The sequence below is a fragment of the Sinohyriopsis cumingii genome, chromosome 5 (assembly GCF_028554795.1).
Source record: "Sinohyriopsis cumingii isolate HCF-2022 chromosome 5, ASM2855479v2, whole genome shotgun sequence".
Classification (NCBI taxonomy): domain Eukaryota; kingdom Metazoa; phylum Mollusca; class Bivalvia; order Unionida; family Unionidae; genus Sinohyriopsis; species Sinohyriopsis cumingii.
The window spans coordinates 35,146,264-35,172,409 of record NC_142965.1 but is presented as its reverse complement, the minus strand read 5'-3'; the positions used below and the strand labels follow the sequence as shown (position 1 = coordinate 35,172,409).

The following is a 26,146-nucleotide window of genomic DNA, read 5'->3' as shown; positions in this document are numbered from 1 at the left end:
GTCCATACTTGATTTTCTCAAAATCTTAATCTGTTATAATACAGATGATGCAATTCCATTGTAAGTAATACAGTTCCATTGTAAGTAATGCAATTCCATTGTAAGTAATACAATTCATTGTAAGTAATGCAATTCCATTGTAAGTTATAGCGAAATTTCTGCTCATCCTTGAGTAAACCTCTGGGTACTAATTCACTTCATTTTAAACTTTGTAACTCACTTTTCTGTTATGAACCATATCCAAGAAACTAAGTTATTCATGCAACAAGTACAACTTTCTCTTTCTTACTTTGCTGTTGTTGATCATGTTTTCAAATTAGTAGGATGTACCACTTATTAATGTTAGATACTGTTACAAATTTTATATGAATACAAACTATTTAGTTTCTGGGAGAGATTTATTATGATCTATTGGTATGTGCCATTCTCTTGTTGCATGTATATATGTAAAGCATGGTAAGCATTTAGTTTTACAGCATTTGTTTATTTTAAATGCTGTAAATTACAAATGAACTAGTTTCATGTACAGATAGGTATTTTTAGATTATATTAAGTACGATGTTTTGCCAAGAATGGTCTGTATCATTGATATTATGTACAATATTCAATGTATTTTACAATGTGTGCCATCTTTGTTTTGAAGGCAATTTATATAATGGAGGTACCTCAGATTTCACTTTGTGGTGTGTACAAGCATAATTAAACAATAATAAACGGGTTTTTACATATAATAATAATAATAATAATGACATTATTTAAAGAGGGTAATACAATTAGCTAAGAACTAATCTACCTTGAGGCCCTCATACAAAGGAATTTATTTATTTTAGCTGCATCTCTGAAGCCACTGGATATATTGGGTTTGGAAGAAGGAAATAGAATGGGCATTTCTAATTTCAAACGGAATACTATTCCAGAGCAGAGTTCCAGAGTATTGGAAACTTTTTTTAAAATAACTCCTTATTTGGTTTGGGAATTTTATACTGTTTGGTAGACATGGTTTGCAGGTGGGGAGTATTGCCAAAGTTATAGCAGGGAGTACTTGTACATAGGGATATAGGGCCTCCATAAAACTTATGCTATTTCAGTACATTTGTATGTTTAAATTTTTATTGTAACATAAATGTTCATCTATTTTTCATGATAATTCTATTTATTTGAATTCAGGTGTTATTGGAATTTAATGGTACTCCTATTAATATTCTTAAATCTGAATAGTAAATTCTGTGTGATCGATGTTGTATTTAATACAAATTGTTGAGAATGTTGGTTATAATTACATGCAGTAAAATAGAGTGAGCATAATAAGACAATATATAAATTCTATTATATTATTTACTGATATAAGTAGCTAATTTAACAAGGCATAATTATGTGGGGATTTCATCTGTTATTAGATGACTTTCTATATATTACTGGTATAACACAATAGTGTAACCAATTCAAGGTTTCAATTTAAGGATTGCTGAAGGTAAGAAACAGGAAGTAAGCCTAAATGTAAGTGAGCTTGCACTGGCAATAAAGTTACTGTTCAGCCTTTTGATTATGTTAAATACATGTATTATCATAATCCTTTAAAAACCATTAATATTTCATTACATTCATTTGATTAATTGCTAGTAATGGAATTTTCACAACTATTAGAAATATTTGTCGTTTCCATAACTGTACAAGCCAGTATGTATATGCTTCTTCCAACATTAACACTGATTCCCTTCATCTCTTGTAAGAAAATCTGTTTGTATCTGGTGCAGTTAAATTCTTTGTTACTTCACTATCCAATTTAAAACTGCAATTTCATCAGCTTTCCCATCATCTGTGAATAGAATTACACATGGATACGCCTCTTCTTTTATGCCTCACCCAATATATCCATAGATTTTACAGGTACTTGTACATTTGTAAATGTTATAAAAACATACTGATTTATTTTGATTTTATATTCTCGTTATCATACGTTGCACTAAAAGTAAAATGTATGATTTAATTACAGTTTTTACAAATCAGTCAAAAAGAACATTGGTATATATATTTTGCAAACGACTTTGCTTTAACTATATCTGTAAAAAAAAAAGAATGATATATTCTACAGGTATTTAAAGTGTGTTAATGTTTGTTTTAATACTTTTTTCAGTTACTGTCCAATCTGAATTAAAACTCAGATTTGGGGACAATTTTGATGCCATTTAATTTTTCATTTAGACTTGTTTTTCAAACAAACATGTCAGAAATATGCCAAGCTGCACAGAAAGTAATTGACTTTCTACTGATGCATTTTAAAGTGACTTTAACAATTTTATTTTGGAATAAAGCTATAAAAATATATCTCCTCTGTCACAAGACTGTATTTCATCCTCAGAAATCTGGTCAACAGATAGTAAAGAGCCAGGTAAATAAACTCAGGGAATAGGTACCTGGCTGTTGTCCTTTTGATCCAAAACCTTAAAGCAGTGACTGAGGGCTTCATCTTCAAATCAGTAGGGACTCAGAGAGGTTCAGAAAAACCTTGGGTACCAATTCCTGTGTAATTCTAGTCCCAGCTACTGTATAAAACATTTTTGTTTAGATAGATTGATCAGTTTGTACATCTGTAAATCAATCTATTTTGTTATTATCATCATGTCTTTAGCAACATTTGATGAAAGTTATTGGCATTTGATGTGCTAAATTCTATTTCATTTAATGTGTTTATATCTTGCTTTTTGTCTTTTGGCTCCATTTGTGTCAACATATAATTCCTTTCATTTTAACAGTAAATTTTGTGAGTGCAAGCAATTTGGAAAACTTTAAAATAATAGCTCAGAAGCAACTATAAATAACTTTTGTAAAATAATGTCTCTCTCCTGGCAATTCTAATTATTTCAGAGTCCTCTTTCTGTGAATGGCATTGATGAACTATGCGGTGTCTCACACTGTGTTTATCAGTGTTAGAAATTACATTCAGAATCCAGCAGATTTCAAGCAAGCAATTAATGAAACAAATAGCAAAAATTCATGGGTTATTTTTGGAAAATGTGTTTTCGATCAATGAGAAAAGAAATTTTTTAATTTCTTTTTTAAAATTGGAAGGAATATCAACAAACTATTATTTTGAATTTTTGGCTTGCACGAATTTCATCCATGAAATGTTATGGCATGCTCTGTACTCACTGTACATTGAATAGTATGTGTTTCTAATAATAAATCACTTTATTATACATATTTATGTCTAAAATATAGAAACTAATTGACAAAATAAGTTTCATATATTTTTGTATCCTATATTTCTAATTTGTGAAAAATATTTCCTTGTATTCTAAACAGTGTGACAAAAGATATCTTCCAGTGTAAATTTAATTATTACAGTATAGTGTTATATGCATATTTGACTAATATGCAAAAGCAAGCTTTACTTTATAAATAAATCTTTTTCTTTATGAAGGAAGGTTTAATGCATATTTCATTTATATTGTATAACAGACTTTTGTCATGATTGACTGTTGTGCCTACCTGATTTTATTATGATTCTAAGAAATAAATAGATGTTTACTAAAATTTAAGTTCAAGGCCAGACTTTATTTACAAGTTGTTTAATTGTTCCCTCCAGATTGATTGGTTTTCCAGAATATTCTGTTGCATCATAGGTCAGGTGACAGTCTGTTTATAAACAGAGGTTTCAAAAGCAATTCTTCATTCCTGATTTATGATCAGTCTGTCAAATCATTTATAACTGTACTCAGATATAATTTGTGAGGAATTATTTATTAAATTTGTTCATTGGAATTACAATATGCTAATTTATATTTGGATGAATATCAATATTGTGCAATTGTTAATTCCTTTAATTCAGTTTACTATAGTATTACCTGAACTTCCGCATGCCATCAATTCTCTCAATACTTTGATTTTCTTTTAGGTGCCAACCTGTCTACATAAGTACCAGATCAGGAGCTTGGGTGATTCCTAACTATATTTTTGGCTATGCAACAGACCTCTATGCCTGCAGAATGTTTTTTATGTTGCCTCGCAAGCTGGCTGAATTTGTCTTTGAAACTGTAATCAAGCTTCTAAATGGAAATCCAAGAAGGTAATATTGTAAGAATCATAAATAATGAATGACTCTAACACAGCTCATCAGTCATTTTGGGTGATTTTTATGGTGTAGCTGCTTGAAAAATTTAATAAATGTTTAGTTAAGTGTTTGAATACTATATTATTTAAGGTGAAACAAAACGACATTTTAAAACTGATAATTTTATTACAGTTTGTATAAATAATTTTCAGTTCAAGTAATGTAGATTGACAGATTACTCACTCCTATTCTAATGCAGCATTCCAAAAAGTTTGACATTATAGTCAATGAAACCATTTGCATTCAAGCATGCATTCAAGCATCAGTTTGAGTTTCAGCAGGTGACTACTTTTATTATTTAAAGTAATGTGATTGTATCGTAGCAGATAGCTATGAGCAAGAGATGGGTATGCCACAGGGCAGTATTTTATCTTTTAATCTTTTTAACATACAAATTAATTACATTACCAAGCATAATTTCTTAATACGTTATTGCTCAAAACACATGCATACAATGGAAAGACAATTGCAACAAAATATTAGCAAGATTAAGAATTGGACTCCATCAATAGTTTCAAATTCTCAGGATCAAGCACAGAAAGAATGCATTTCTGTCGGAAATATCCAACATGATGATACCTATACTGATTGTTGAGGAAATCAAGTTTTAGGTATTGTCTACAACAGAAAACTCTCCTTCATTCTACACATTAAAAAACTGAATGTTAAATGCTTGAATGCCATTGATTTACTCAAAGTAGTAGCATACACCGACAGTGGTGCTGATAGAAAAGTTGTTCTTAACCGATATAGAACCTTTATTTGATCCAAACTGGACAATGGTTGTGTTGTCTATGGTTAAGCTAGAAAGTCATATTTGAACCAATTCACCATGCAAGCAATGTGACCTGTTTTGGGATCATTTGTACATCCCCACATGAAAGCCTTTTGGCTGTAGGGAATGAGCTACCTTTATCACATCATAGAGAAACATTATCTAAAATTAAGATCAAACTCTTTAAACCCTGCTTTTGCATACGTTATTGAACTGAAGTACAAAGCATTAAACAAAAATAATCCAAACGCCATTCCCACCTTGGGCATATGAACATTGACCTTTTAAAAATCCAAGTCTTTTGTTTCTGTAACATCTCTCTTGCTTCTAAGGCAATTGAAAATACTTTTTTTTACTGTATGAAGGATACAAATCTAAAACAAAATCCTTCAGTTTTTTATTATTAAGAACTTCTATCTCCAAATTTAATACTACATAAAAATTTACAATGAGCCATGCAGCTGTATGTAAGAGTCATTCCTTTCACGAATTAGAATTGGTCATACTTATATAACCCAGTCCTATATATTAAAATTTACAATGACCCATGCAGCTGTATGTAAGAGTCAGTCCTTGCATGAATTAGAATTGGTCATACTTATATAACCCAGTCCTATATATTAAAGGGCAAAGATCCACCTGAGTGAATTTCTTGCAATTAACCATTCACGGTGAAGCACTTTATGATAGACTGTTTTTATCTCCAACCTACATGCAATCATTACTACAAATATTCAGCACATGAAGGAACTTTTTGATGTGATAAATGGGTTTTCTATTTTAACATTTATTCTAAAATATAGCTTGTGTGCACCCATATTTCATTTGAATATTTTTAATCAACATGTATACTGTATCTTTTGTTATCTAATTACCCTTTGTACACACCCTTTACATATCCCCGTTAATTGGGAACCTTCATTTATTATCTTCACCATCTCATCATTGTGTTTTTGAACTATTATTGCTCGTTAGTAATAAAACTTTGTGATACATAAATATTATCACATAACCAGTTTTGTGGTGCTGTATAGCCTTATAGTGCTGGTGTGCCATAAAACCCAAAATCAATCAACATGTACCCTAATAAAATTTGTTTTACATAACAGTTATGTCCCATTTCCCTTGACATCATCATATACATGTCATCAGAATGTTTCTCTGTGATTTTTGTATGTTATTTTAATGATTTTTCAACAAGGCATTGATCTGGTTAACAGAGTTTTAGCGCATACATTGATACAGTTGCCCTGGTGCTACACTTTTATTTATGGTATAATGATCAAATGAGAGAAATGCAGGAACAATGCAGTTGCTTTCCTGTAAGATTTTGGGCTAAAATTATTTTAATTGGTATGCAGACATATATAATAATAAAAATTCTTATGTTACTTGTTTAGGCTTGAATAAACATTAACACATGAAAGAATGAAAACAACAAGCTTTGAAAAATGTAACAAATAATTTATTTCCCTGGAAAATGCTGTAAAAATGAAAAAATAAGACCTGATGGTTTTAAGAATCAAATCCAAAATTAATCCAAGAATAATCCATGAATAATATTTTAGAAGTCCTAATATTGAAATGTTCTAATGATTTCAAGTTCAAGTCCTGACGAAGAATCCAAGATGGAAGGCAATGACGTATGCTGTATCCTGTTCAATGTTGTTGTCTACAGTTCCTTGTAGAAACACAAGAAATAATCCTCTGGTCTTGGAAATTCAAATAAAGTTTTTAAGAAATGTCTTTGTTCAGGAATTCTGTATGAGCACAAAAATATTTCCAGAAAAATGAATTAATCTTTTAGAATCCAAAAAATCTGAAGAAAAATTAATATATAACTCGAAAACTGGCTCTAACAGAAGGAAATGACTTAACATCAAGCAATTTTAAGCCCAGACTGTGAGAGAGATCTGTAAGCATCACTATTAAAACTAAGCAATGCGCAATTTTGGAAATGCCTAATTGTGAAATAGAGGATCACGTGATCATGTTTACATAGAAAAAATTATGTAGCCCCTGTATGTCCTTGATAAAAACCAATTATTTTACTCCAAGATTTTTTTTTTTTTAGTTTACTAAAACTATTTACAAGCCTAGGGTCACATATTCAATACAGCCTCAATCTCACTTTTATTATTCCCACAATAACAATAAAAATGAATAAAAAAGAACTTGTTCACATGACTGTTACAAATTTGGAATTAAGGTCAGGAACTAGGTCAGCTTCAAGTGTTTACCAAATAAACTGTCACAGTCAAACTATTTTCTGGGGAAAAAATCCAAATCACGTAAACAAGATTATATTATAATAGCATGTAATAGAATTTAAAAAATTTTAAAGCTGACAAACAAGAAAATTAAAATAAATATGAATTAAATCAGATATACGCAACAAATTTAAAATGATAATTGCAGTCTGGTTATTTAACTAGACTTATTGAATTCAAAATTCTTCCATATAATCAGGTAAAGAAATTTCCATCCTAAAGGGAACATTTATAGCCCATCCAACCATTAACATGGAAATGGTGGGGGTCATTATTGTAAAAAAGCGGTTGCTTCTAGCAAACATATTTTCTGTGAAATTTCATTTGTAGGTGGAACCTGAATCCCAAGATGTCTGCACTTCAGACACAGCCAACAGTCAGCCCAACATTGATACATCACATACAGAGAGGGCAGATAAAAGTAGTCCCTAACATACAGGTATATTATTGCAAATCAAATGTGCAAAATGTGTGTATCTGGTCAAACTTATGTAATTAAATTCTATGTACAAAATTTATGTAGACCCAATTCATGTATACAATAAATATAATTTAAATCCATGGAGTTAGTAATTACTATGAACACACTATTGTTCATGGGATACCAGATTTCTTGGATTTAATGGCCCAATATAACAGTATCTTTCTTTGGATACAATGGGACCTCTGCCCCAATCAGTTTTTCAAAGCAACAAAAAAAATGTTACCCTAAAAAAAATGAATTAACAATAAATATTTGGAGCAAATCTTTTGTCCTCTTAAGTGTCTTGATCTTTTGTCTTTGTCTTGATTTTCATTACAACTTCTCCACATTGTCTGATTGAAACTGTAGAAGCAAAAAGAAGGAGATACATCGACAAAACTACATATGTGTTTTGTTCTGACTGGGTAGAAAGAAGTTTCATATGGCACAGGAGTATGTAGAGTCCGTTAGGCCAAGATGTATATATCTACACCTTATCAAACAAATTCTTTCCCCAGACACTTGAAACAAAACACTTGTGGTTTGGTATTTATTACATACCCCCTTTTTCTTCACACATTCTTTTAAGTTTTTTTAAGGTATACTTTTCTAATATAACTTAATTACACATTTGGCATATTATGAAAGGTATTGTACATATCTCTGAAAAATCCGTATGTGACATACTTAATGGGTGATAGGCCTGAGATTGACTAAACAAATTAAGATGGTACTCCCCCAGCTGAAAAAGTGGCCATTTTCAACTTAATGTGACTATTTTACTTAAAGTTACAAATGTATGTTGACATTTTTTAATTGTTTCAAATGTATTGCAATAAATCATTCCCAATATTTTATAAGTGGACTATTATTGAATATTTCAAGTTGTAAAGTATTCCAGGCTGGGTGTGTGATACAGATATTTTAGGTGTGCAATATGTAATGATATTTTGAACATCTATATCGAAAGCTAAATCAGCCATTTAAGATTAAATGGGTATGTAATAAATGTAGTAAGTTACCGTATATACTCGCATATAAGCTGAATAATTTAGGAAAAATAAAGGCCTGGAAAAAGGATGGTGTCAACTTATCTGTGGGCCAGTGTCTAAACTTGACAGTTTTTAAGTCTTTTTGTTGACTACTATAATGGCTGTAAATCTTGGGACATGAAAAAAATAATTTTTTCCATGTCTTAAGACATATGCATGTAAAAAAAAATAATTTTCGATGACCCGACACTTATTAAACTGTTATAAAGTACTATGATTAATTTTGTTATTATCTTGCATGTGCATATTTCCTGATTTCTTCAACACAAAATTAAATAAAGGTAAATACATACTTCATTCTTCGTGGGCCAGTTGAGTTTACCCCAGAGACCAGGCTGAACTATAATGTACAGCACTTACACAGTACAAAGCGTGCATAGCATCACTTAAATCCTTACTTATTCCCAAACATATTAGATGCAGATTTTGCTTTATTCATTGTTTCTACCAAATTGCATTCTTCCAGATAGCATTTCAGTTAGTCCTTAATAACTGTTTCATTTATGTTGAATCACGTGCTCACGACTTACTCATTTTAAATGATATAAACAATCCTACAAACTGAGGTAATATTTATGGAAAGGTATGCATGTTTTATTGTACAAGGCACATATCCAGCATAATTTACATGTTCTTGAAGAGTGGTAATAATAAAGGCTAAAATTCTCATTATAATCAACTAAGATCATCATCAATCAATTTTAGTTTTGTGTTTTGGCTGAACAACATCATAACTTTCCATACAATGGAAAACTTGATGTTTTGGTGTCTCCTTTGTTGATAGTTGGTGGAATTGTCTTTTTTTCCTTACAGAATTACAGTTAATCATTAAAACCCTGAAACTGGCTTGTGTTAAGAGGGAATTTTTACCAGCAACTATACCAGTACATTGATGTGTAATTGCCTTTTATTCCATAATATTAGCATGATTACCATAGTTTTGTAAAATGGGGTGTAAGGCATACCTGTAAACTTTTCGAAAGCTGGTAGGGAGACTGAATAAAAAAAAAGAGAATTGGGACCTAAAAAAAAAATGTGTAGCATTTTAAAGCCTTATTTTCACTAAATATTGATCAATCTTCTGGGTCCAATATTTATGAAATTCACAAAAAAACAGGTCATTTCTCCCTGTGACGAGTCTTATTTCCCCCAGTATGTGCCCTGGTAGTCTGTAAAAAACACCAACATGTGTTCATATGGGACCTGAAATTTTGATATTTGACAACAGCTCATGGCATTTTATTTCAAATACTTTAACCAGCTTTTGGGTCCAATACATAAGAAATTCTCAAAGGATTTGCTGTTTCTCCCTATGACCTGCCTTATTTTTCACCAGGACGTGCCCTCTTTCATATTCTGGTCAGCTGTGGCCAAACTGCACAATAGCTAAAGGTTAGTCTTAAATAAAAAAGAAAGCCAGAGCGGCTAATTAAAAGTTAATCCTTATTGATGCAGCTATTTTGTGAAAATGACTGGCCCTCCATCATAATTCAAAGAAACCATGTTCTACACTTCTGTGTGTTTTGCAAGCACCAGCAATTAGCAAATAAAGGATTCCCAATTTTGGTGAACTAATTGTACATAATAGGCATCCTCACCGTACCTCACTGCAACTATTTTCCCCTCGTTGTATATCTGATCTTATTCCCTTATTGTCAACTCATAAGGTATTTAGTATTGTTTACTATAAAACATATGTATTATAAATTAGTTTTTTGAGGACACATGCTGAGTGGTATGTATTTTCACTCCTTCTTTTTATTTAATGATAGTAATTAACATCCATATACATGGTATAAAAACTAGCAGATGTTTGCTCATGTAAGATTCTTTTGTGGGAATGGTGCTATAGCATATGGAGTTACGGCATTCATAGTGATCATTCTTGGAATTGAAATTCATTGTCGATAATTTTATTGTTGTGGTTTATATTTTGTTCTGGTTTATTTTCTGCTTTTTGTATTGTTGTAGAGGTCCCAAAAAAATCATAAATTTATGTGAATAATATTTAAACTTAACAATTTCGATTTAGTGAAGATTCAAATTTTTTCTAGTAAAGTAATTTTTTTGTCAGAACAATATTCAAAGTTAATACAACAGAACATGGCTTCCATGGATTGCAAATGATATATCTATTTATGTAGGACTTTTTTAGGATAAATGAAAATGGAAGACGTAATGTAATAATTGGGATTTCTCTGCAAAAATTGGGAGATATGAAATTGGGAGGCAGACTTGGTGCAACCCCAAAAATTGGGAGTTTTTTTCTCCTGGCATGAGAGTTGACAGGTATGGTGTAAGGTCACTTACATCCAAGCAAACTACAACTTAGCTCTTATGGTATTAGCATAATTTTTGAAGCATTATTTCTGAAACTTCATTATTGTATTTTGGAGATGTCATTAAAGTTTAATGCAGTGGTGCCATGATTCGACTCCAGGGGATGTACTTCATTCAGCGGAATGTACTTCATTTAGTGCGTGTTCAAACCTACGATGTACATATGGTGGTGCCATTATGTAAATACGTTAAGTAGCCTAATGGCGAGTGTTGAATGAAACTGTGTTCATTGTGTTGTCATGCTAAGATCACATTTTAATGAGTTAGGTATTTACAATTTCAAGGCAAAATAAAAAAGTAATTACTGGTGCACTGATATAAAATGTCCAATGCAATAATACATAAATAGACAATAATTGAGTCAAAAGGGAGAGGTAATGTTACAGCAACTCACGAGTACTCAATTCTTGTCATTGTTCTATCAAATTATACACAAATCTAAATTAGGCAGAAACAATAAGAAACAGAAAATTAAATAAATTACTTTTCAAACAAGCTTATACCATTTTTTTCTTCATAATCATACATGCCAACACTGTGATAAGTATACATGTAATTTTTTTAAATATAAGTTTGTCTAAATAAATGCATTTAGAACTTTCTGCCACGTGCATCTTGTGACGTCTTGGAGTTGATGGTCGGCTTATACGTGGGTCATGAACTTTTTAGTGTTTATATCTGTTCATTATGGTGGGTCGGCTTATATGTGAACAGGCTTATATGCAAGTATATATGGTAAGAACATCAATACTTTACATTATGGTCAATTATACTAAACTATTATGTGCTTCCAAAACCTTCCCTTGGTGCAATGCCTTATATCTCTGAAAGGCAAGTGGGTGGGAGAAGGGGTCAGTTGAACACTGTAAACTTGCCTAAAGAGCTTGAACACTTTAGGATGACATAACTGTGTGGTAAAGTATTGAAGTGGATATCAGATTATGTGTGCTGGAGGTCATACAAATTTTGAGCCCAAGATTGAGTTTCTACTATAAGCCAATCAGAAACAACCTTTCGAGAACAATTAATTTTTTTATTGTTGAAACAAAATCTCCAGCTCAAATTCCAACTAAAATGTTTTAGGATCTCCTGACATAACACCTATGAAAATCTAGCATGTGATACAGTCCTTAATTACTGTTGCATATAATGCATTACATGTCATGTTTCTGATATTAGCTATTTCCCTGTATCCATATTTTCTTCTGGTGAACAAAAATGATTGTTATGAATTAGGACATTTTTTCTTTATTTCTATTTTTATTAAAAAGCATTAGGATATTGTCATACCCTTCAACTGTCCATCCTTCCATCTGTCCAAACTACCACAATTCTTAAACCAATGGGCAAAAATTCACAAAACTTTGTGGTTTGCATGTGAAAGTTTTAAATACTTTCTGAACAAAATTTACATATGCAGTTAAAGCAATAATATTGACATATTTTGCATATACAGTGGAGCCTTGTTAATCCGGACTCCGTTTATCCGGAAACCTCGCTATCCAGACATAATTCAACGGGAACATAATTCCTAAATGTTAATTTGCTCCGTTAATCAAGAAATCCACGTTCCCGATCCAGAAATCAAAATTGGGGACCAAAGTGTAAAATTACATTAAAACTTGTCTCGATAATCCGGAAATAATCTGTCCAAAAATAAGAAAATTCAAAAAATCGTATGTGAAAATACAGTCAGAAGAATAATACATAAAACACAGTAGTGAAGCCCTTGATAATCTATGGCCACTATCAATAACTAAGTAGCGTGACCATATTGTAACCAGCGATTGTATAAACAATGTCTGTTTTAGCTAGTTGCTGACGGGGGTGTTAATAATTAAATAAACACACTGGGATCAAATCGTCCACGCTTTTTGACATAGCATATGGTAAATAAATTAAAAGTGTCATTAAGCCTCTTTGTTGTTTACCAATTGTATGTAACAATCACAGTTTATTGTTTGCTGTGCAAATACAGTTGACATTTTTAAACTGTGGACAGTATAGGGCTTCAAAGAATCCAGGCAAACAAAGGTTACAGACTTCTTCAGGAAATTGACATAATAAATGTATGTACAGTACATACATGTACATGAACATAGTGTGATGTGTTCGATGTGTTAATTGTCTAAACTTCTATTTACTGTATATGTACGTACAAGCACATGTTATAATAATGTGAAATAAACACAAATTAATAGATGTATTCATTAATTTATTTCAACCATTATTGAATATACAGTACATTACATTTAAAGCTAGCGTATACATGTACATATATACGGTGTGATGATATCGTAAAATAAAAAATGTGCATGATTCAATTATCCAGAAAACTCGTTAATCCGGACATATTCGCTGGGAACGAATGTGTCCGGATTAACGAGGCTCCACTGTACATGAATATGTGCTCATTGTTTTTAGCTGTTAACTTTACATTGTCACATTTGTGCAGTATTTTTCCATACTACATGGCTTTATACTGCACAACACATTGTGTCTAAAAAAAGTATCATGTATTGGGAACTACTTTGTAAACAAACAATGTACACTTGTGTAGTAGATGCTTTAGCTGTTGCCTTATTATATTTGTTTGTGATGAACTAAACTAAATGTTTTGTCCATGTGAAAGTAGATATGATAAAGTTAACGATGTGGACAAGTTCACTGAGACTCAAATGAAACTGTCAGACAAGCAAATGAATGAACATGATATTTGCAACGTCCACAACAAATGTGAGAGATTCTGCAGTAATTGAAAATGCCATTCAGATCATTTAAATAATTATTTAGGAGAAATGCTTGTAGCTTTTCGTAAACAATGGTTCAGACTATGACCAGTACTATTTAGGGTTTATAAAAATAGCATAGAAAAGCACGTTGAGGCCAAGTGCTAAGGCAATGCATATCAGAGACATACCATGTTACAAGTCAGTTAAAACACTAAGTTCAAGAAAAAAATGCAACTGAAAGTTTTGGTAGGAAACTAAGAGCATCAGATCCAATAAGCCAAGATGATGAAGGAGTCTTATTTCGGCTGGCTAAATGGACTGTCACACAGCAGCTGCTTTGCAATTTTGCCTGTTTAAATATTTAATACAACAATGTTAGGCTTGCAATAGAAGCCATACAGGTCATATCTGGGATCCATCCAACAAAGAGCCAACAAATAAGAGGGCATAAACATATCATAGGAATGGCAATAAATATACTTACGTTTAAGCATTTTGAATTTCCTCCAAATGTACTTTCTTAGTTATGCAAATTTAAATGACATGACTAATGTGATGGGTTCCATAACTTGAACCTTGATGAAATTTTACTGTAATTTCGACTACATTTCCAAATGAAATCATATTTTCCTTACTGCACTCAAAACGAAATGAATGTGATATTCTAAAGTGTCTTTTTGATAATTTCAATTAAAAGAATTCATATTTTCACCACATTATGATTCCAAACAATCAATGACAGAAGAGAAATACAGGTACAGTTAGTTGATTCAGCTGCTCAAATCACATGTACATTGTGCGAAATTAACTCAATAAATCAAGTCCATCATAAGCAGAAAGACAGAATTAAGTTGGATTGACAGAACAGCAAAATTCATCCATTCCAAACCAACTTGAACAGTTGTTTCAGTGTGCATTAATTCATGATTTGACCCTTAATTTCAAATTTAAGTAGACCAAATTGTTGTTTTTATAGGGTTTAACGCCATTTTTCAGCACAAGATAGGCTATACATGGCGGCCAGTATTAATGGTGGAGGAAGAACCTGGGAAAACCCCGGGAAGAACCACCGACCCACGAGAAGCTACTGGCAAGCTTTCTCACATATCCACATTGGCCGAGCCCGAGACTTGAACCCACGCAGACAGAGGTGAGACGGCAGTGATCCATGACGGAGAGCGCTTTAGACCACTCGGCCACTCAGGGCCCCCAAGTAGACCAAAAGAAGAATTATTATTAAAACTAATGAAGAGGACATGAACAAGTTCAAAGGTCGTTGGACAGTGCTGTGTGCTCATTAATATTGTTACTGTGTATTGATGAATCTACAGTTGTATATTTATTTTGAAATACATCTGAAATTCAGATATATTGTTTATTGTAATGTGTTTTTTTACATACCAAAAACAAAATGAGTATATAATTAAAAGGTTATTGAATTTGAATGGGAATATATGAACTCATTGTTTTGAAGTAATATTACACTCCCAAGGTCATGCAATATTGCTCAGAAAAAAAACTTGTTCATATTTCCCCATACAGCCTATAATTATGACCTTGTGCCATCACACTCTCACTCCCTTTCTCAGGTCACTGTCTGGGGCTGGGTTGGGTGGGGACTGGTATTAGGAGGAGGGATGGTCATGTTGCTGTTTTTGTTACTGTATTATGCTTATCATTTTAAATTTAGTGATGAACATGTTTTTGTTTTTTTGCCCCTCACATAATATGCAGTTTCTTTTTTTCAGTTAAGATTATAATGTCTAATTTAAATTGTTATTTCAGATTTAAGAATATTTTTGTATATATCTCAAATCTACATAGAATAATTTTGACATAATACAAGACAGACTGTAAAAGAAACAAACTTGGGTTAGTGAAACCTAACTACATTTTAAAACTTTCTGTCTAAAATTATGAAGACATAATTGTACAGTATTGGTATCTTTGACTACAGAGAATTGAAGGCAGCAGGGTGTATTTTACTGATGGCCAATCAGCAGAGTTTGATCAAATTATAATGTGTACCGGATACAAGATTGCGCTCCCATTTCTGACTGAGGACTTGAGGCAGAAGGTGCTGGATTCTGATAATAATTCAATAAAGGTTGGTAAGGAACATTGTTTCATCATAATTAAAAGCTGTCCTTCAAGTTCAGTGTGCCATTTAATTCCATCAGTGGTGCTTCGGGCCATGTACATGTACAGTTTATTCTCACCACAATGAAATCTATCTGGTGGGTTTGTGATCCTTATTTTGCCTATCTTATTATTGATCTCTGGGACATTGTGTGATCTCTTATACATTGCTGTTGGACTGCTTCTGTGGAAATTTATTTCATATATAAGATAATTCTTACACACTGATCACATTGATAATCTATTTATATATTTTTTGCAAACTTTACAATTTTTTGTTCACATGTATGACTGTCAGACGTGGGGGAAGAAAAACTACAACCATCAGAGATTAGTATGTTAACTAGGTTGATAAGTACAGTAGGAAACGTTGGTTCCATCAAAAATAGAAAATGTGAAAATAATTACACCATTTGTCACAGGAAATAAGAGGTGTCAATTTTTTAAAATTTTTTGGGTTTCTTTTACTTCTCTGGTAGTAAAATTATTTACTGTATATTTAAACAGCATTTTCTTTCACCCACTCCATACAGTCATGTTTGTGTTACTCACATTTTTGATCATTCTTAGTGTAAGATGGTTCAGTTTATAATACAGTTGGCAGTTATGAACCCAAACTACAGTATATAGCAGTCTTTCTCTGTACCAATATTTTTTTTGCTCCAGTAAGCAATAGCTTGTATGATATATTTCAAACTATTTTTGAAAAATATAATAAATATGCAATCAAGATTTTGCCAAAAACATAGCCAGTGTCTCTTGTCAAACAGAATTTACTTACTAATTAACATGTCCACTATGTTTTGGGTGCCTGAATTGAAATCACCAGAATTCAAGCTATAGTATTGACTATTTTAATTTTTTCGGAGATATTTAAAAAATAACAAAGTCTATGCAAGACTTGATCTAGATCCAAATAAAAAATTGTATGATACTCAGAATTCAAAATAGAAGGCTGTTCAATTTTTAGTGAGGATGTTGTAAACTAAGTCATTTTTGGATCAGATTATCTTTGTTAATATCATATGTGGTGCAGACTCAGAAGGAGCTATCTCAATTATCATAGACAAATTGGGTATGGAGAAAATCATGATTACATGTTTTGTTTGGTTTAACAATCTTTCATTATCTTGACTAACTGCTGGACCATACAATAATCTTTTCAAAGAATGTTGATTAACAAGAAGACATTCTTATGTATGATAAAATAAGGGTAATAATGCCATTAAAAATGGACAAAATCTGCTTTTCTTAGTTCCTAGGATATTATCAATAAGAAACCTAGACACTAAACTAATCATGAAAATTGCATTAAATCTTAAGAATATGATTAAAACATTGTGCATATTCTGAGATGTTTCAAGAGTATAGCTCTTACTGAAATTATCAGGGATGATGATTTGCTTTGGTGTCAGACATTGTTTCTGATGATGTCATTTAGAAACTTCTGAGAGCTACATTTTAAACACATGGGTATAAAAATATAGAGCGAGTCCTCGCTGGATCCTCATTATGAGGTATTTTTGCACAAGGAAGTTCATAATTTGAAATTCTTCAGTTTTCAGTAGTCACATCAGTCAGCTTATTTCAGGCTTCAGTGTACATATTATTACCCTTATTTGTATGTCTATTTAACACCATTACGTGTAGTAATGTTCCAAGTTTGCTTTTTGTCTTACTGTAGCTATACAAGAATGTGTTTTGCCCTGCCATTGACCCCACTCTGGCCTTCATTGGCTTTGTCCAGCCTGCATCTGGTGGTGTACTGACCATGTCAGAGATCCAGGCCAGATGGTTTGCTGAGGTTTGCAAGGGGAGAGTCCAACTACCATCCATACTACAGATGGAGACTTCCATAAGGACTGAGCAGGTACTCATAGGATTTCAAGTATTGTTGATTTCAGGGAACAAAGCCTTTGCAAATATCTGCATTTTTTTTCTTTCTGAAAACAAACATGCATGTGGACGTTTACACACATCATATTTCGTGGGTAATGAATGAATTATCTAAAACTTTTCTTGTCATGTACTGATTCCATAACTTTCATTATAATTGTGTTTATATCAGCATTATTATGAAAAATCTCTAAAAAGATATTTTGACAAGGAAACTCTAAAAAGATAATTTGACAGTAAAACTATGCCTGTAAACTTTGGCCTATATAAACAGTAAACAGTCAAAATTCACATAGCTTCATGCTTAATGTTCATGATGTAATATTATTGCCCCTGGATATTTTATGCAGTTAATTATCATGGTGTGAATTAAAAGGTAAGCACAGAAGGAGATAAATGAAACATTTCCTTAATTGACTGGAAACTGCTAAGGTACCACCAATTGGGCTAGTTTACATAGGTAAGTATATGATGTATAAGTAAGTAGAAGTTACATAAATCAGATGTGTTTTTAAAAAAGAGTAACATGCAACAATTTTAAGTCAAAGATTACTGGTTTGTTTGTGACCAGCAGTTTCTTTTTGGTTGAAATTTTCTCCCAAAACTGAAAAAGAAAATCTGAGTTATTTAAGCAGTTTCAATGGTAAAACTAGGAGTAATATGGAATTTTTATTTGTAAAGGCAAAATGTTGAAATGTAACTCATGTACCATCAGGAATGTCAAGCTTTGATATAACTAGTGTGCCTGTTTGACACACCCTGATAGCAACATAGATTCAGAAAGATCATTTACAATGTTCAGAAAAGTTCAGAAAGATTCTCTAGAAACTTTTAACAAGGGTACCATCCATCCAGCCTCAAATGAATGCGAACATTAACAGTAGTGAAATTTGTATCACCTTAATACCTTCCAATGAACTATTCAGAGCAGCAGTGTATATATATCTACAATACTGTACTCCATTTTAAGTCATAAATGGTGTAAAGTGGATGCTAACTGAATTCTGATTATGTTTGATAAAGGCAAAAACTGAGTAATTTGTATGCTCCACCACAACAGTTGTTGGGATACATAACGTTATCCTTGTCTGTTTGCCACTCCATCCAGTGATAAGATGACTGTTTAAGACTAACTGGAAATAATGATTTTAGAAATATATAAGCTTTTGGGAGTTAAAAAAAATAGTGTTTTTTATGCAGTCATGCAGATTTAAATTTCTCACCCTCTAATGACTCAAGGTGGATCAATGGTATGTGTGCTAGACTTATGACCAGTAGGGATGGGGTTCAAATTCTTCTGAGACCAGATCATGTTGGCCGCAGTGCTTTGTCACTGGGCAAAAGCATAGTATAATAATACTCCATTTGATTCTGTCAATTTTTCAAGTGCTGATGTGTTATAAAGCTAAACAAATCATTTTTAAAAAATACACTTTGCTGAGTCTTTATGGTCATAGTTCACCAAATTGTATATATCCCTATCCTTTGTAATTGTATATATCCCTATCCTTTATAACTGTATATATCCCTATCCTTTGTAATTGTATATATCCCTATCCTTTACAATTGAATATATCACTAGCCTTTTTAGTTGTATGTATCTCTATCCTTTATAACTGTATATATCCCTATCCTTTATAAGTGTATATATCCCTATCCTTTACAACTGTATATATTCCTATCCTTTACAACTGTATATATCCCTATCCTTTATAACTGTATATATCCCTATCCTTTATAAGTGTATATATCCCTATCCTTTACAAATGTATATATCCCTATCCTTTACAACTGTATATATCCCTATCCTTTATAATTGTATATATCCCTATCGTTTATAATTGTATATATCATTATCCTTTATAATTGTATGTATCCCTATCCTTTATATTTGTATATATCCCTATCCGTTATAATTGTAGAAGCAGAATGCGGAAAGATATTACCACTCTGCCAGACATACAATACAGAAGGACCCAATACTTTATAATGATGAGATTGCAGCCATGTTTGGAGCAAAACCTGAAATATGGAAACATCCTGCTCTTGCATGGAGGTATACTGAATTGCTTGTCTTCTCTCAACATTATCATAACCTTTTGAAGCCATATACAGTGAAACGTCTCAAAACAAACCTCATTATACTGGAATTCCCTCTAGACCCAAACAAAATTTTGTCCTTAAATTTTTCTTCTTTTACATCATCATTTTCCCCCAGTAAACAGAAGCCACTCAACTCTAAATACCAAAACAAATTTGGATCCAAAATTTCAATTTTATGCTTACTGCCCCCCCCCCAAATAAAACCCAAACTCATTTGGAGCTTGGAAATATATTTTAGCTGCTAAATTTCTTACACATGTCAGAGCAGATTAATTATGGATAACAAGTACAGTAGTAGTCTGATGTGTGAGACAAAGACCCAGAAAATGTCCCAAGGGCATGCATGGTTAAAACAATACTTGACATGCACAATGACACGGATTAAGAGTGATAATAGACTAATATAAAATCTTTGCATCATTCAAAAGAATCAAATTTTAAGGCTAATTACATTTGTTACTAATTAAATACTTGTAGGTAAGCCATTTAAGAACAACTGTTTATTTGTTGATCATCTAACTGTGATTGATGCTATTCATTTGTATACATAAGTAATAGAACATTATTTTCTTGGTTTTTTTAAAAGTAAATGTTGGTGCTTTATTAACCAAGCATGTGCTTTTCATGCCTTGCCGAAGGAGACCAGAAAAGCAGTATTCTAAAAGTTGGATGCACTCAATTGATTTTCAGTAGAGAAAAATAATTACATGCATGTATATAAGAAGCCATGACAGTCAGTTTACTTCACTCACATGTCAAGATGTCAGAATGAGCAGCTAGATATACATTGTAGGACTGAACTATCCTTACAGGATAAAATTAGTCGGATCAATGAGTATGAATCTGTGCCAAAACCAAATGCTTAACAAACTTTGGGAAAACAAGTGTTGTTTCAGTGTCTGCAAATTTGAGAAAATGATCTTGTGTGGCAATGGTTTAGCCAAGCTAGGACCCAAAATATTTCATTTTCAGGTCCTATAATCCAAGAGAGAGTGATTAATTATGGCAAAGAATTATTAATTTTTTATTTTAAATGATCTAACAGACATTTAGAATGCTGGAAAATATAAGGGGACTTAAAGTTAGTGGAGAGTGTGCACGTGTTGATACAGAGACAGTGGAAGAATGTCGAGAGAATACCAGAAATCATTTGAGATTATGCTCCTAACAACATATTTAATTGTGATGAGATGAGACCCTTTCACTGTGCACTTCCTGACAAACCTTTATCAGTAAAAGGAGAGGCTTCAAAATGCCATCAATCCTCCAAGGAAAGGATAATTGCGATGTTTGCATGCACTGTTATGGGTGAGAAATCAAAACTACTTGTAAACATCAAACCTTAGAAATCTTGCTGCTTTAAGGACATTAATATTACAAATTTGCCAGTGACATGTGTTGTTGACAGGAATTTATTAATGACTACAAATATTAGCAAATGGATAAATAATATAAACAGACAGAAAAGAAGGTAGGAGAGGCAAATAATTATGTTCTTGAACAATGCTACTTCAAGTGGAAATAGTGATTTTACATCACCTGGACCTGATCTACATCTGAGTCACATGACCTTGTAATTCCTACCAACTAACAACACATCACATTTGCAGCCTCTTGACCAGGGCATCATGCATTCAAGGCTGGATATCGGAATCATTTGCTGCATTGTCTTGTGGCTAAAATTGATTGTGCAGACATTGTTAGGGAACTTTGTAAGCAAATTACTCTGTTAGATGCTAACCACACGATTTCAAAAACATGGTCAGAGGCAATGCCTGGAACAATCAAGAAGTGCTTTGAGGTATGCAGACAATGATAGCTTCATTGAGGATGATGATGAGGACTATATTCCTTTGCCTCAGCTGACTCATGAACTACACCTGGACACTGACCCTGAGGACCTATATGATTTTGACAAAGATGTTCCTGTTGAGGATGATTCTGATGACTGGGAGAATGAACTACAACTGGACACTGACCTATATGATTTTGACAAAGATGTTCCTATTGAGGATGATTCTGATGACTGGGAGAATGAACTACAACTGGACACTGACCTATTTGATTTTGACAAAGATGTTCCTATTGAGGATGATTCTGATGACTGGGAGAATGAACTACAACTAGACACAGACCTATTCGATTTTGACAAAGATGTTCCTATTGAGGATAATTCTGATGACTTGGAGAGTGAATCTGTGTCACAGTTTCATGAAATCAATCATGCTGATGATGAAAGCAATGAAAGCGATAAAAGCAATGAATATGATAATGAAAATGTATGTTTAAAGCCACCTGGCAGTAACAAAACAGAGCCTTAAGTTTTTGATCTTATAAAGAGATTAAAAAACTTTACGATGTCAGAAACAACAGACAGTGCCCCATGCCTTCTTCAAGCCAAGCTCTTGAACTGTGAAAATTATGAATTACATGGAGCATTTAAACTTCGTGGAGTATCATTCGTAATTCCAATAGACTTGTGGTAAAGTTATAAAAGTATCTCATTCCTCAGATTTTCTTGTGATGAGGACTGTATTTCAGTGTGGAACAACTCTATTTTATTAATGAGACAGGATATATTTTTGGGTAAAATGTATATTGTTAAGCTAATTCTACTACCAAGCAAGGCTCTTTGTGATCTCACCATTCTTCATCATGGTATTTTGATCATTTCAGGCTATTTTGCATTGTGAGCAATTTTACTACCAACCATTTTTATGAAAAATGTATGTAGTGGACAAAAGACACTGAAATTATACATGTATTGTTATCTAGAGGGTTAAAGCTAATGCTAAAAGCTCAGACTGATCAAATGCCTGTGATATAAGATGGTAATATTTAATTTTGTTCAAACCATTGACTAATTCTTGCAATTAACTGACATGTAAAGTGATCACCAAAAAGATTAAAGTATTTAACATGCTGATGATATTGGATGCTCAGAGATTGGTGATGTAGTCATCATTATTTTGGTCTAGTTCCAAGATAAAATAAACATTTATAACAGTCATCCATTGTGCAAAGTTACTCTCTGTTTGCTAATAGCTATTTAAAAACACCTTAACGAACATAAAGCCTGTCATGCTTTCTTTAAGATAGTGGCTCTTATTTTTCAGACTACTGCTGTCTTCATGTGGGGCATACCAGTGGCGATTGCAGGGACCAAACAGATGGGCCAAGGCAGCAGAGGCTGTACGGAAGGTTCCTGTTACTGATTTGATGCACTATGGTGGAATCTGTGTGCTTATCCTCATTGGAATGTGTATACTGTTTATTTTAAGTGTAATAGTTTGACACTATGGGAATTTCAACTCAGATTATCTCACTTAAAATTTAGTTCTTGTCAATGAAATCTAATTATAATTTGATTTCATTATCAGTAAAAACCCTACTTTTGTGTTATGTTCTACAGCTATTGCACAGTCTTGTTGGAAAATCCATCAGTATAAAATTGGCTTAACCTCCTTATTCAAGATGTAGTGCAGTTTATAATAATAAAATAAAATAAATTTTGGAGTATACATTCAAGACAAGAAAAGTACATATTCTTACTAGACTATCATATTAAACCAATATGACATTTAATGTAAAACCCCAAAATTTCTGTACTACTTTTACTTCATTTTTTTCAATTTTAACATAATATTCATTAGAACTGGCAATAGTTACCATTTAAATTTTCAATGAAATACAGTTAAAATTAAGGAGATTTATTGGAGAAAAAAATAATATAGATTATAAAAATATGGAGTGAATGAAAGAATTTTTCAATTAAAAGTTAAATTATGTTCATTAATGTATGTTACTCAAGAGTAATTCTTATACATGTATCTATCAAAATCAACACACTGAGAGTAATACCTAGGTAATTATGGACAGACCAGTCTGCTCTCCTGCTGGCAAGCATTTGTTACTAATGAAGAGCTTGTACAACAAAATTCCTGGTTTAAATAATGGGCTTTCAATTACCAAATTCAGCAATATTCTTGCCAGAACAGACTTTTTAATAAGGAGAAACACTGAGGTCATACTATTAGGCAAAGTGGGCCTTGTCATATTTTAGATGCTCACTTAGTGACAGTACTTTACAGATTATGAGATTCTTCTTCAACCCAGCTGAGTAGTTGTTGCATCCTTCACATATTTTGATAAAATTTACTCTAACAAAACAAAATCATACACATTTGCAGGCATGTTATAGTGGTTGATTGACCACTAAAACAGTGCTCAGTAATTGAATGAAGTACATACATCTTCAACAGGAAATACATGGACACACTTATAGATAACATCACACCACTAAGTTTATGTGCTCTTCTTGGTCATTGCTCCATGTATTCCAGCCATATGAATTAACATGAGCACAGTAGAAGATACTTTAAAAATTAATAGGATTACCTAGATTACACTGTTGTAATTACAAATAGGTATAAATAGTTAATTTACTGCCACTAGAACAAGCAATTCATTTTTTTGTTGGTTTTCAAAACTTCTTCCAACATCAACAAAGTCCAAAAGATTCACATTTAATTCCAATTAACCTGCTAAACATGTAGCTGTAAACTTCATGGTAATATCCATAACATCACACACCAATGTGGTTTGCACAGATGAATAATGCAGTGTGAAGACACTCTTGCATGTGCTGTCATGTACATACATAGGGGTTATTTCAAACTAGTTTGCAAATGTTTTTCACTTTTTAATATTCTAGTCTCAGAAGTTTTGGAGAAAAAAATTGCTTCTTTAAGTAGCAGTTAAGTATTTGTAGTTATGGTGGTCATTTGAAGTAAAATGTTCATTTTACCTATTTTAGTTATAGTGTTATAGTGGTTATTTGAAGCCAAATGTTCATTTTACCTATTTTAGTTATAGTGGTTATTTGTAGCCAAATGTTCATTTTACCTATTTGAATTATGGTGGTCATTAAAATGCCACATTTACAATGAACATTTAACTTAAAAGTTAAATGTTCATTGTAAATGTGGCTTTTCTAGTCAGAACAGAATCAAAACAAAATACACAAAACACTTGATGAAAGAACATCACTTGGAAAAGTGGAAAAATTATAAGGTTTAAATGATGTATAAAATGCAAAATTATATTTGTAATAGCTTGCATGTATTCTTGGACATTTAAGATCTATGTGAGTTATAAACATTCGGTGAGTTATTGATTGAATGAATCGAAGTGTAATGATATTATGATTGTAATGAAAGGTTCTTCTGTTTATATTCATACATCCATCTTCCAACCAAACATCAATACTGTATGTATTCTCTATACAAACATACACTTTCAAGTATGAATACACTGCATATCAATAATGATACATTCATATTGTTACAAAATATATTTATGATATAAATACAACACAGAATTTTCTACTTGAAAATAAACTGTTTTGGTTGTTTTTTTAGAAGAGTGTTAAATGCAAATATTCATGATCAGAAATAAAGGACAGTTAAAATAAGAATATTCAGCTCACACAGACACAAACACACATTAGTTTTTTGTTTTGCTCCCATTTCCATGTTCAGTTCTTCCTGAAATGCCGTCCACTTATTTCTACATTCGAAACTTCATTTCTTACAGATTTTCAAGTTGATTAGTGAAGTATTATACAGAACAAATTGGTGAAGAAAGACAGTAAATCAAAATGAAATACTCCTGTTCCTTATCAATTTTAGACTTGATTTGCCCTAATACACAGCAGTTTCTTATAATTCTATAGTATTTATTTTAGCTGAACAAAATTACTCAAATCACACTGTTTGAAAACTTAGGAAAGAAACAACTTATAGTTTACAAGATGAAAGCCAAAATTGTTCTTTACTTTAGAATGCTATAGCTCAAAGATGAAATGCAACTTATTTAAGAAGGAATAATAGCAATATCTACTGTAAATTTTTTTTCTTTATTTAAAATTTTTGTGAAAAAACTACACGCATTTCAAAATAATTTTACATAAAAATCAAGATATACAACATTCATAAAACATTCACATTTTTTATCTATGTAATAATAACATGTCATTAGTTGTACTGTAATAACATCTGTTGTGATTCTAATCATGCCTTATATATATATATATCCTCAAAACTGAAAACCCTTGGATCACCCTGAATAGTTTGGTTTTGAAAGTTTTTCAGTTTCCTAAGGGTTTTACAGATGTGATTTTTCTGAGTTATTTTTGATGAAAGAATGCAATTATGAGATAATATCAGAGTCTGTGTGTGTAAGACTGCACAAAATAAAAAAACTG

The 26,146-nt window shown here is 32.1% G+C and overlaps 1 protein-coding gene across 1 annotated transcript in view; it reads left to right on the top strand.

The window, feature by feature from the left end:
* The window catches only part of LOC149798928 (flavin-containing monooxygenase 5-like), a 36,954-nt gene extending 11,674 nt beyond the window's left edge, over positions 1–25,280 (top strand). The window contains exons 6-11 of the mRNA XM_089957838.1: positions 3,896–4,066; positions 7,487–7,595; positions 15,701–15,850; positions 17,567–17,752; positions 19,701–19,834; positions 22,998–25,280. Coding sequence (XP_089813964.1) covers positions 3,896–4,066; positions 7,487–7,595; positions 15,701–15,850; positions 17,567–17,752; positions 19,701–19,834; positions 22,998–23,175 — 928 coding nt within the window. The 3' untranslated portion in view covers positions 23,176–25,280. The remainder of the gene's footprint in view (positions 1–3,895; positions 4,067–7,486; positions 7,596–15,700; positions 15,851–17,566; positions 17,753–19,700; positions 19,835–22,997) is intronic.
* The last annotated feature ends 866 nt before the right edge of the window (positions 25,281–26,146 follow it).